Source organism: Carassius carassius, chromosome 26 (genome assembly GCF_963082965.1).
Source record: "Carassius carassius chromosome 26, fCarCar2.1, whole genome shotgun sequence".
NCBI lineage: Eukaryota > Metazoa > Chordata > Actinopteri > Cypriniformes > Cyprinidae > Carassius > Carassius carassius.
Genome location: NC_081780.1, coordinates 9,657,411 through 9,670,817, shown reverse-complemented (window position 1 = coordinate 9,670,817; position 13,407 = coordinate 9,657,411). Strand labels below are relative to the sequence as shown.

General features: G+C 35.8%; 2 protein-coding genes across 2 annotated transcripts in view; one reads left to right on the top strand and one right to left on the bottom strand.

Moving 5' to 3' along the window:
- The window catches only part of akr1b1.2 (aldo-keto reductase family 1, member B1 (aldose reductase), tandem duplicate 2), a 26,888-nt gene extending 16,070 nt beyond the window's left edge, over positions 1–10,818 (top strand). Inside the window, exons 2-10 of the mRNA XM_059511086.1 lie at positions 5,325–5,492; positions 5,624–5,740; positions 5,888–5,965; positions 6,121–6,243; positions 8,669–8,775; positions 8,889–8,970; positions 9,050–9,133; positions 9,277–9,359; positions 10,219–10,818. Of these exons, the coding sequence (XP_059367069.1) occupies positions 5,325–5,492; positions 5,624–5,740; positions 5,888–5,965; positions 6,121–6,243; positions 8,669–8,775; positions 8,889–8,970; positions 9,050–9,133; positions 9,277–9,359; positions 10,219–10,261 (885 nt within the window). The 3' untranslated portion in view covers positions 10,262–10,818. The remainder of the gene's footprint in view (positions 1–5,324; positions 5,493–5,623; positions 5,741–5,887; positions 5,966–6,120; positions 6,244–8,668; positions 8,776–8,888; positions 8,971–9,049; positions 9,134–9,276; positions 9,360–10,218) is intronic.
- On the bottom strand, positions 10,664–13,407 carry akr1b1.1 (aldo-keto reductase family 1, member B1 (aldose reductase), tandem duplicate 1). The gene is made up of 10 exons (XM_059511087.1): positions 13,144–13,407; positions 12,729–12,896; positions 12,336–12,452; positions 12,173–12,250; positions 11,976–12,098; positions 11,768–11,874; positions 11,610–11,691; positions 11,355–11,438; positions 11,160–11,242; positions 10,664–11,056 (listed from the first exon to the last, which is right to left on the bottom strand). Exons 1-10 carry the CDS (start codon positions 13,204–13,206, stop codon positions 11,014–11,016), a joined length of 948 nt encoding a protein of 315 aa, XP_059367070.1. The 5' UTR covers positions 13,207–13,407; the 3' UTR covers positions 10,664–11,013.

Here is a 13,407-nt window from a genome sequence, read left to right as displayed (position 1 = left end):
ATTGAGGGCATATTCTCTGGGTCATATGTCCATAATAAAACATCAGAAAATGTTCTAATGCAGGATTTTGTTAGACAGTGAATTACTCTTGCCCTCTACGTGCTCCTTTTTTTGAGAACCTTTAAAATAGAAGAATGATGACATGCCCAATATGCTGTTTCGTCACATAAAGTTACTATTGAGGGCATATTCTCTGGGTCATATTTCCATAATAACACATCAGAAAATGTTCTAATGCAGAATTTCGTTAGAGAGTGAATTACTCCTGCCCTCTACGTGCTCCTTTTTTTGAGAACCTTTGAAATAAGAAAATGATGACATGCCCAATGTGCTTTTTCGGCATATACAGATGCTTTGGAGGGCATTTCGTCTGGGTCATATGTCCATAATAACACATCAGAAAATGTTCTAATGCAGAATTTCGTTAGAGAGTGAATTACTCCTGCCCTCTACGTGCTCCTTTTTTTGAGAACCTTTGAAATAAGAAAATGATGACATGCCCAATGTGCTTTTTCGGCATATACAGATGCTTTGGAGGGCATTTCCTCTGGGTTATATTTCCATAACACATCAGAAAATGTTCTAATGCAGGATTTTGTTAGAGAGTGAATTACTATTGCCTTCAATTTGCTCCTTTTTTTGAGAACCTTTGAAAAAAGAAAATGATGACATGCCCAATATGCTGTTTCGTCACATAAAGTTGCTATTGAGGGCATATTCTCTGGGTCATATGTCCATAATAAAACATCAGAAAATGTTCTAATGCAGGATTTTGTTAGACAGTGAATTACTCTTGCCCTCTACGTGCTCCTTTTTTTGAGAACCTTTAAAATAGAAGAATGATGACATGCCCAATATGCTGTTTCGTCACATAAAGTTGCTATTGAGGGCATATTCTCTGGGTCATATGTCCATAATAACACATCAGAAAATGTTATAATGCAGGATTTCGTTAGAGAGTGAATTACTCCTGCCCTCTACGTGCTCCTTTTTTTGAGAACCTTTGAAACAAGAAAATGATGACATGCCCAATATGCTTTTTCGGCACATAAAGTTGCATGGTGAGGCAAGTTCTGGGTACCATATTTCAAGAATAACACATCAGAAAATGTTCTAATGCAGAATTTCGTTAGAGAGTGAATTACTCCTGCCCTCTACGTGCTCCTTTTTTTGAGAACCTTTGAAATAAGAAAATGATGACATGCTCAATGTGCTTTTTCGGCATATACAGATGCTTTGGAGGGCATTTCCTCTGGGTTATATTTCCATAATAACACATCAGAAAATGTTCTAATGCAGGATTTTGTTAGAGAGTGAATTACTATTGCCTTCAATGTGCTCCTTTTTTTGAGAACCTTTGAAAAAAGAAAATGATGACATGCCCAATATGCTGTTTCGTCACATAAAGTTGCTATTGAGGGCATATTCTCTGGGTCATATGTCCATAATAAAACATCAGAAAATATTCTAATGCAGGATTTTGTTAGACAGTGAATTACTCTTGCCCTCTACGTGCTCCTTTTTTTGAGAACATTTGAAACAAGAAAATGATGACATGACCAATATGCTTTTTCGGCACATAAAGTTAAATGGTGAGGCAAGTTCTGGGTAGCATATTTCAAGAATAACACATCAGAAAATGTTCTAATGCAGGATTTTGTTAGACAGTAAATTACTCTTGCCCTCTACGTACTCCTTTTTTTGAGAACCTTTGAAAAAAGAAAATGATGACATGCCCAATATGCTGTTTCGGCACATAAAGTTGCTATTGAGGGCATTTTCTCTGGGTCATATGTCCATAATAAAACATCAGAAAATGTTCTAATGCAGGATTTTTTATTAGACAGTGAATTACTCTTGCCCTCTACATGCTCCTTTTTTGAGAACCTTTGAAATAAGAAAATGATGACATGTCCAATGTGCTTTTTCGGCATATACAGATGCTTTGGAGGGCATTTCGTCTGGGTCATATTTCCATAATAACACATCAGAAAATGTTCTAATGCAGGATTTCGTTAGAGAGTGAATTACTATTGCCTTCAATGTGCTCCTTTTTTTGATAACCTTTGAAATAAGAAAATGATGACATGCCCAATGTGCTTTTTCGGCATATACAGATGCTTTGGAGGGCATTTCGTCTGGGTCATATTTCCATAATAACACATCAGAAAATGTTCTAATGCAGGATTTTGTTAGAGAGTGAATTACTATTGCCTTCAATGTGCTCCTTTTTTTGAGAACCTTTGAAAAAAGAAAATGATGACATGCCCAATATGCTGTTTCGGCACATATAGTTGCTATTGAGGGCATATTCTCTGGGTCATATGTCCATAATAAAACATCAGAAAATGTTCTAATGCAGGATTTTGTTAGACAGTGACGTACTCTTGCCCTCTACGTGCTCCTTTTTTTGAGAACCTTTAAAACAGAAGAATGATGACATGCCCAATATGCTTTTTCAGTACATAAAGTTACTATTGAGGGCATATTCTCTGGGTCATATTTCCATAATAACACATCAGAAAATGTTCTAATGCAGGATTTTGTTAGAGAGTAAATTACTCCTGCCCTCTACGTGCTCCTTTTTTTGAGAACCTTTGAAATAAGAAAATGATGACATGCCCAATGTGCTTTTTTGGCATATACAGATGCTTTGGAGGGCATTTCCTCTGGGTCATATTTCCATAATAACACATCAGAAAATGTTCTAATGCAGGATTTTGTTAGACAGTGAATTACTCTTGCCCTCTACGTGCTCCTTTTTTTGAGAACCTTTAAAATAGAAGAATGATGACATGCCCAATATGCTGTTTCGTCACATAAAGTTACTATTGAGGGCATATTCTCTGGGTCATATTTCCATAATAACACATCAGAAAATGTTCAAATGCAGAATTTCGTTAGAGAGTGAATTACTCCTGCCCTCTACGTGCTCCTTTTTTTGAGAACCTTTGAAATAAGAAAATGATGACATGCCCAATGTGCTTTTTCGGCATATACAGATGCTTTGGAGGGCATTTCGTCTGGGTCATATTTCCATAATAACACATCAGAAAATGTTCTAATGCAGAATTTCGTTAGAGAGTGAATTACTCCTGCCCTCTACGTGCTCCTTTTTTTGAGAACCTTTGAAATAAGAAAATGATGACATGCCCAATGTGCTTTTTCGGCATATACAGATGCTTTGGAGGGCATTTCCTCTGGGTTATATTTCCATAACACATCAGAAAATTTTCTAATGCAGGATTTTGTTAGAGAGTGAATTACTATTGCCTTCAATTTGCTCCTTTTTTTGAGAACCTTTGAAAAAAGAAAATGATGACATGCCCAATATGCTGTTTCGTCACATAAAGTTGCTATTGAGGGCATATTCTCTGGGTCATATGTCCATAATAAAACATCAGAAAATGTTCTAATGCAGGATTTTGTTAGACAGTGAATTACTCTTGCCCTCTACGTGCTCCTTTTTTTGAGAACCTTTAAAATAGAAGAATGATGACATGTCCAATATGCTTTTTCAGTACATAAAGTTACTATTGAGGGCATATTCTCTGGGTCATATTTCCATAATAACACATCAGAAAATGTTCTAATGCAGGATTTCGTTAGAGAGTAAATTACTCCTGCCCTCTACGTGCTCCTTTTTTTGAGAACCTTTGAAATAAGAAAATGATGACATGCCCAATGTGCTTTTTCGGCATATACAGATGCTTTGGAGGGCATTTCCTCTGGGTCATATTTCCATAATAACACATCAGAAAATGTTCGAATGCAGGATTTCGTTAGAAAGTGAATTACTCCTGCCCTCTACTTGCTCCTTTTTTTGAGAACCTTTGAAATAAGAAAATGATGACATGCCCAATGTGCTTTTTCGGCATATACAGATGCTTTGGAGGGCATTTTGTCTGGGTCATATTTCCATAATAAAACATCAGAAAATGTCAGAGAACCTTTGAAATAACAAAATGATGACATGCCCACTCTGCTTTGTCAGAATACAGTTGACTAGGGCACATGTTTCTTCAACAGAAATTGCAGTAAAACAAGATTTTGTGCGACAGTTAAATAATGTATGTTTTTAAAATCTTTTACAGTAATGGATACATTTTAATAAAGATCTGAAATGACAAAACCATTACATCACAGCTGCAAACAATATTATCGTGTTCCATTCATACAGGGTATGTTGAAAAAGACATTGTGTAATGCATGGAGTTTAAATAAAAAAAGAACTCTGCCTGAATTAGTCACGTGAATCATTTATTGAAACATACAATACATTTTTACAGAACTATGTATTTTTTCCTTTCATTATTAACTGTTATCTGGAGCATGCCATTTTTGTGCAACTGTTCCTTTAAAAAATACAACCAATAGCACTGAGGGGGAAGGATTAACAACCACCCGAAATTTTTAAGGTGGAACGGATAGTTCGGCGAATAAGGAGCTGGCGAATAAGGAGCTGGAGTCAGCCTCGTTGCATTTGCCGCCTTCTCCTGCGCTGTCGTTACCAAGCAACGGGGTAAACAGCTGCTGGCTTGATGACGCAAGCAAACCGCTGTTCGGACTCAAATATTATAATATGAACACAGTCCAGCGGGGGCAGGGGGAGGTGGGAGCAACCGAACTCTGGTTCGGACCAGGCAAGTGAACCAAGTGTGAAAGCACCCTGAGTGATCGTGGCAGATTACACAAGTGCATTCATTCAGCTGGCACGTTGCATGTGGAATTCACGCCCAAAAGTTTTTTTTTGCATGCAGTATTGAAATATAATTAGAATAGAATATATAATACACTTTTAAAATAATATGTTTATGTTGCACCGTAATAATGAGTTAGCAAAAAGTGCTAAATGAATCTTACAGGGCGTAACGTTAGTTCAGAAGAGATAAGTTCCAGAGACGGTTTGTAATGATGACAAATAAACTATATTGAGCAATTCTCAAAATATGAATGCCTGTGTCTAGAGAAAGTAGTTTGGTCATAAGTGAGTAAGCAGTTTTACCTCTTATCATTCTTTTTTGTGGCTGTTAACTGATAACATTCAGTACGTGCTTTGTTTGATAGATAATATGTGATACTGAGAGGTAAATTTATACTAAAGTGACTAATGAGGAAAGAACATTGTTGCTATTCTCCATATGCAGAATCATATTTGGGGGAAAAAATAAAAACAGTTTACATTGTGCAGTTATTTGTTTTTGCTTTTCCTTCCATTTAATTTTTCTTTTTTTCCTTTCCCATATCATTTATATTTCCTTTCCTTTCCACTCAATTTTTTTCCTTTCCTTTTTGGTGATTATATTCTGTCGTTGTCTTCCCAGTCTCCTCCAGGTAAAGTGGCAGAGGCTGTGAAGGCAGCCATCTCTGCAGGGTACAGACACATCGATGGTGCCGCCGTCTACAACAATGAAACCGAGGTCGGAGAGGGAATTCAGGCCATGATAAAAGATGGTGTGGTTAAAAGAGAAGAACTTTTTGTGGTCAGCAAGGTATGCCAGCTTGCATCATTTATCTCAAGAATTGTTTTTTTTTGTTTTAATGTAATGGAAGGTCATGTGCTGATTTAGTAGCTTTGAGATGAAGGAAAGACGAATTCATTGCATGTCATTTTGTTTCACAGCTCTGGTGCACCTTTCACGAGAAGGCCTTAGTGAAAGGAGCCTGCCAGAAGACTTTAAGTGACCTGAAGCTGGACTACCTGGATCTTTACCTGGTTCACTGGCCAATGGGCTTTAAGGTGATATATTAAAAAGTTTTGAGAAATTCCATATGAAACGCCTTCCTGTCTGTCATTTATTTCTAGTATTTATTGTTGATCTTCACAATGAAAAGCTAAATTTTCACTGTAACAATATTCAGAAATACATTCATCATTGCTTTTCAGTCAGGGCCAGATCAGTTCCCACTGGACAGTGAAGGGTTAACCATTGGTGATGACACCAATTTCTTGGACACCTGGGAGGTATGAGGACATGGATTTGATTTGTAAACATTCACATTCCTTTTTAACAAACTCATCTGTTTTACATATTTCTGCATTCATAACAGCTTTTATTCCAATTCCAGTTATTGTTTTAGCTGTATTTAATTAAGTGTAATTATAGCAATGTTTGTTAGGCTATGGAGGAGTTAGTGGATGCTGGGCTGGTCAAGGCCATTGGCATCTCCAACTTTAATCAAGAACAAATTGAAGCCATCCTGAATAAACCAGGACTCAAGTACAAACCTACCAACAATCAGGTCGGTACAATATTCTCTTTAAACACAATTACAGACGGACAGAGAAAGATCACTATGTATCTAATGCAGTGTTGGGAAGGTTACTTTGGAAATGTAATAGGTTACAGATTACAAGTTACCCTGTTTAAAATGTAATAGTAGTGTAACTTTTTCAATTACTTTATTAAAGTAATGTAACTAATTACTTTTGAGTACTTTTTGATTACTTTTCTAAATTTGTGAAAATTAAAGAATAATAAATAAAAGCATATACATCAACTTAAATACAGTTATCTAATAAGCATGTGACGTATTCTGTGTACTAAACTCCTGAAACATTGGTGTTTTTTTTAAACTGCTGTCTCTGTATATGATGATAGTTTTCTCAAAATAAGTAAAAAGCACATTAAGTGACACAAAGCAGTTCTAGAAATTATGTGCTCGTGTACTCCTATATTGAGATGGCAGAGGTTGAAAACACTGCGAGCTTCAGTCCTATGTGTAGTAAATGAAACCATGTCTTTGCCATTAATTTACAGGAGGGGCGGACTGGGAAAAAAATTCAGACTGGAAAATTCAAACTCATACAAACAAATTAATGGACAAAACTATTTTTTTGTATGGACCTGACATAAAAAAGGTTTAAATCTTTAATTTGGGGACATGCAAAATAATTAAAAGTTCTCTCCTGAACTGCACCTTCACTTCCATTTTTCTCTTCAGTCTCTTTATTTTGCCCTGTTATGCATCTCTCTCGTGACTTTAATACTCAAGATTGAACAAAACTATACTTTACAATACAATACTCTACAATACTACAATATCTTTATAGAAAAATCCTAATACTGTACACGAGTCATGTTTTTCCCTTACAAAAATTAACCTTGCTTTTATTAGCCTATATAAAAGTAAAATAACCTTGTTTTGTTTTTGTTTTTTTGCAAATGGATTTGTATTTATTTTTAAATAAATACATTTGTAAAATAATTTTACATTTTTGGTTACCACATTTAAACAATAGTAACCATTTTCTCTGGATTTATAGTTAAATATTAAAATGTAAATTTTCGTAAGGGTTGTGTTGTTGTCTGTCGTAGCTCCCCCTAAACCTATAAAAAAAGCGGAATTTTTTTCAGATAAATTCCTACTGTAACATTACAATTGATAATAATGATGTCCTTTATATAGTATTTTGAGTGATGTCTGGTGAGCAACGTGCTGCTGCTTGATTAAATAAATAAAAAAACAAAGACAAAAAAGCATCTTTACAGATGAAACTGACCTGAAACCCTGAACAGTAGTTCTGCTTCTCTGCTCCAGCTGTGCGCTTCCACAGTCCACTCTCTCTCTCGCATTGATTACTCGGAGTCTGATCCAAACCGTTTGGCGTAGGCGCGGAGAGCGCGCGAGTCATGACTAACACTTCATGACTTACTAGAGATTTAATTATCAAATGGCGGATTCGCAAATGATCGCTTTAGTACATTCGGCAGGCAATTATACAATAATGATATTAAATAGTGGGGCAAAATCGGCTGCCAGGCCACTGGGAATTGTCCCGGTTCTCCCAGTGTCCAGTCCGCGCCTGATTTCCACAGACAGGCAGAATGTGCATATAGGCTATTGCATTTTTGGGGCTTAATATTCACAGACACTAGTCGATGTCATGTTTTGATTCAAGTGTACTGACCTACTTTTGATTTAGTCATCCAAAATGTGGCATATTCTGTCCGCGTTAGGCATTCCGTTTTTATGACTGGATTCTACAGACTGTATTTCCGCATCCCGGAAATTATTAGGGCGGTATGTCTCAGAATAGTCAGCGCAATTTGGGAAAGAAATCAGTTAAATCTGTATGTGGATGTGTGTAAATATTCAAATGTAATCCCCTTTGTAATCGTTAAAAATTTCATAAGTAACTGTAATTTAATTACTCATTTTTTCGTAGTAACTGTAACTAATTACAGTTACAATAATTTTGTAATTAAATTAAGTAACGCCGTTACATGTAACTAGTTACTCCCCAACACTGATCTAATGACCAGCATTTCGCCTACAGCAACTGTGTAATCCAATGCTCCTTTAATCTCCGGCTACTTGTCAAGAACAGGCACAGTTATTTGTCTAGATATAGGCTTAACTTTTAGTCCGCAGGCCTAATGCTTGTTTTAAGGGAGATTTTGTTATAGGGAGTGCAGTAATGTTTTGTTTCATGTATGAATAATCTCGAATATCTAAGTAAAAAAACTGCATTTGTATCAATTCATTTTTTTTTTAAAGGTAATCAGAACAACCGTTTTTAATTTTGTTAGTAATAAGAAATGTTTCATTAGCATCAAATCAGCTTATTAGAATGATTTCTGATAAATCGTGGGACACTGATTGATTACATTAGTTAGTGATTATCAAAATCCTGTTTTTTTTATACTTTATTTTTCTTCTCCAGATCGAGTGCCACCCCTATCTGACTCAGGAGAAGCTGATTAACTATTGTCAGTCCAAAGGCATCACAGTCACTGCATACAGTCCTCTGGGTTCTCCAGACAGACCTTGGTAGGCCGAAGTTCCCAGATACTGAAGCTGTGTCATTTTTTTGCTATGAGGGTTCAATGTGCAGTTTATATATGTTTTCTGTGAATAACCTTTGAGCTTTCTCTCAAACTTAGGGGTAAACCTGAAGATCCCTCACTGCTTGATGACCCAAAAATCAAGGCCATTGCAGAGAAGCACAAAAAGACTACCGCCCAGGTGAGGAGACCTCCATCCTACTTATGTCAAAGCTTGTTCTTGACTTATAGAATAATATTTCTTTGACATCCATGCACAGGTCCTCATCCGCTTCCACATTCAGAGGAATGTGATCGTCATCCCCAAGTCCATCACACCTAAGCGGATTCAAGAGAACTTTCAAGTAAGTTCATCTTCAGAAATCACATCCTCATTAAGGTCTTGGAATCATAGTGTTGCTAGTACTGTATCAATATGCTGAATTATTATTATTATTATTATTGATTTTGATTTTTTTACTTTTTTATATTTTTTTTACACCAAAAGGTCTTTGATTTTGAGTTGAGTCAGGAGGACATGAAGACCATTTTGGGCTTCAACAAGAACTTCAGGGCTTGTCCAATGCAATGGTGAGTATGTTTCACAGGGTTCCCAGGTTATGGTCATCATGTAATTTTAGAAATGTCATGGAAATTAAATGTCATGACATTAAATGTTGCATGCTCTGCAAAAGGTGAATATTTTCAGTACTGTTGTTTTGTTTTCCAATACAAATATCTAAATATTCTTAATTAAGATGCATTTACCGTACTTGAGGTGCAAATTAAAGATATATTGTCTTGTTTTCTGAGAAATGTAACAAAATTAAATTAAAAAAACATTTTTTTTTACTTGTTTTCCATTTGAGATAATTAAGTAGGTTTTTCAAAACTCATTGGCAGATATTGTTTTAATCAAAAACTTGCTACATTTTGATCTCATCAAGCAAGTCTAAAAAAAGTTATTTACATATTCTAGTGGTTGAGAGCAGAGGTTTTCAAGAGTTTTTTTTCTTTTTTTGTAAAATGAATCAAAATAGAACGGTGATCTCTTGATTGTTACATTCTTTGAAGGTTTGTTAATACAAGGCATTTACATTCAGAGTCCATAATTGTATTCCATTCAATTTATTCCTTCAATTTACATTACTTTGTCCTAAATAAGTCTTGAAATTTGCAGTCATCTAGTTTACTAGAAATAGCTATATTTATGAAAATTTACAAAATATCTTCATTGAAAATGATCTTTACTTAATATCCTAATTATTTATTTATATAAAAGAAAAATCTATAATTTTGCCCTATACAATGTATTTTTTGCTATTGCTACAAATATACCCCAGCGATTTAATACTGGTTTTTGGGGTCCAGGGTCACATATATGAAAAGGGAAAAAATATTTTTGTGTAATTTATTCATCATTTAACAATGCGTTTTTCTGTCAACGCAGGGGTGTGAAGCACAAAGACTACCCATTTAATGCTGAGTATTAAAAGAAGAACTCTTGGAACATGTTGTTTAAGCAAAACATTAGTGAGTCATGTGAAAATCTCTTCATTTTGCTTTACGAATCTTCCAGTTACTGAGAAACTTCCTAACAGAGCCACTGTTTTATGTGATTTGCAGGCTTGGAATTTAATGCAAGCCTTATTATAGCAGCCAATAAACTTCAAATTAATTTTCTTTCTTTGCCCATAAAGTTATATTTGTTAATGCTATGACAATTTTAAGCTATTACTATAGTACAAATGTAAAAACACTTGCATTAAATGTATTATGATAAAACAACACAAATGAATTATAAGAAAGTCTAAGAAGATACTAGTAACTGTTTTTCTTTTTTAACAATGTCACTCACTTTGCACAATTAGGCAGATAACATGAGAAAGTATTGGTCCTTTGAATACAATTTCTTTTAATATTAATACACTCATTTTCATAAAAAGTCAATAGAAGCACTTCCAGTTCACAAGTGCAGCTCTTGTTTACATACTGTATATTGATGTATGCTTTTAAAAATCCAAATAAAGTTCTGCAACAGCTCTCTGCATATGTTTGTAAATGTGTTTCTCGTGTCTTGAACTGCTCACTTGAGAATTTCCTTAAAATTAACCACACTTACCCTCAAATGACAGTATTACACTTGCATAAATGTTGATAATGTGGTTTTGCTCATGTCTTTCATGCAGATTACTGACATACTTCATTTATCCCTGATGCAGTTAGAAACAGGATTAATACCACTTTAGTATTCTGCATTCAATGGATAATCCTTATGCTTGGAAGCCCTGCAATAATAAGGAAAAGGAGGCCATAAGTAAAAACTTCTAGAGACCTAATACTACACAAATGGATACAAAGTCCACTGCAATATGCATAACGATGACTCACCATTCCAGCATAAAAGCTCTCCAGTTTCTATTGAAACTCAGTATGGTGTTCATCTCGTCCTTACTCAGTTCAAAATCAAAGACCTGTAGGGACAAAAGTATATGTTGACCATTTACAAAATCTGATTGGGTTATTCTTTTATATCTGGTGTACTTCTGTAACATGTAGAACATGGTTTAATTCAAATGGAAATACCTTGAAATTCTCTTTGATTCTCTTAGGGGTTACAGATTTGGGAATGACCACAACATTCCTCTGCATGTGGAAGCGGATTAGAACCTGGAAAGAACGCTCCTTGCTTAGCATATAATGTCATATAATGAAGGCATTTGTAATAATGCAAATATTAGCAAGGGTCAATTTACATTAAAACATTGTACTTCAAAGCTGATGGATACGTGAATTTAGTCAGCATTTCATAACTAATAAAAAATGCAAGTTTACACCTACCTGTGCTGTGGTTTTACCATGCTTATCTGCAATGGCCTTGATCTTTGGGTCCTCCAACAGTGATGGCTCACCTGCCTGTGCCCTAAAGGAAGTCAAATCTACATGAAGTAATGTATAGCCATCTCACTATTAATTAACTAATGAATGAGAGTACATACCATGGTCTGGTTGGGGAACCCAGAGGACTGTATGCAGTGACTGTGATGCCTTTGGACTGACAATAGTTAATCAGCTTCTCCTGAGTCAGATATGGATGGCACTCAATCTGGAGGTGAAAAGCAGTTATTGGAAAGATTTTGGCACCGGTAAACCACAAAGTCTTAATCCGTTTTAAGTTCTTCAGATTTACTGCCAACAACACAATACCTGATTGTTGGCAGGTTTGTACTTGAGTCCTGGTTTATTGAGGATTCTCTCAATCTGATCCCGGTTGAAGTTGGAGACACCAATGGCCTTGACCAACCCAGCATCCACTAACTCCTCCATTGCCTTTGTGAGAAGACATTACAGCAATTCTTTTATCAGCTATCAAATGCGAGTAACACAAAACTCTAATGTATTACCTCCCATGTTTCTAGAAAGTTGCTGTTGTCTGGAATTACGTGGCCATCCTTATCGACTGGGAACAACTCTTTTCCAGGCTGACGAATTAAATCCGCATTAATTATGCACAGAAAAAACAAGCAATTCTTATTTTATCATTAGTTATATACTTATTAGTACTACCTTAGTGCCCATGGGAAAGTGCATTAGGTAGAGATCAACATAGTCCAGTTTTAGGTCACTTAGGGTCGTTTCACAGGCTCCTCTTACCAAGTGTTTTTCATGGTAAGTGCACCAAAGCTGTAAAAAATGCAGGATTTAGTTAATGGCCAAAGTTCCTTTCAAATAATGTACTTGAGCATTTTTCTACATGTTTAACTGTTAAACCATGAAATATATTTCAGTAATCAAAGCATGACGTAACAGTGGATTATAACACACAATAATACATGTTATACAAATGCCTTGTGCATGATCTGTGACATGGTTTGATTTTGTGTGAGGCACATGATTGGTCTTGTGAGACCTTGACTCCTGTCATGTGCCTCAGATACTAATTTTTAGATGTGCTTCAACCTTGCTGACTATGAATAGTTCCTCTCTCTTCACCACTCCTTGGTTAATCATAGCATTGACTCCGTCCCCGACTTCATTCTCATTTTCATACACATGAGCCCCATCGATGTGGCGGTACCCGGCCAGGATGGCTGTCTTTACAGCCTCTGTGACCTCACCTGGAGCAGACTGGAGCAGGTTTCAGAATGTTTCTATTAAATCTAATGTAATGTAGGCTACATTGCAAATATGCTAAAATCTCAAAAATGAAACATAAAACGTGAAAATAATTAATATGTAATAGAACTATTTCCAGTGTTCAATTGGCAAACTACAATAAACAACGGAAGAAAACACAAATGCTATGAATGAAACCATCCAGAATGAAACTGTACTGTACAAGGAAGAAAAAAAAAAAAGAATTGTGAATACTCACCCTCCATGTTCCCAGTCCAAAAATTGGCATTTTAGCTCCATTATTAAGAGTTACAAATGTCATGGTGACTTTTAATATAAAGCACTTTATTAGACCTAATATAGAGCACTTGTTAGTCCACACACGTCCACAGCCTTTCCAAACTGCAGCAGCAGCCTCTTCTTCTGAAGCTTTTCTATTACGTGGGTTTGTAAGTGGATTTGATTGGTCAGGTCTGGAAACACCCTTTGGGAGGAGGTGCAGAGGTGAACATCATTCCAACAT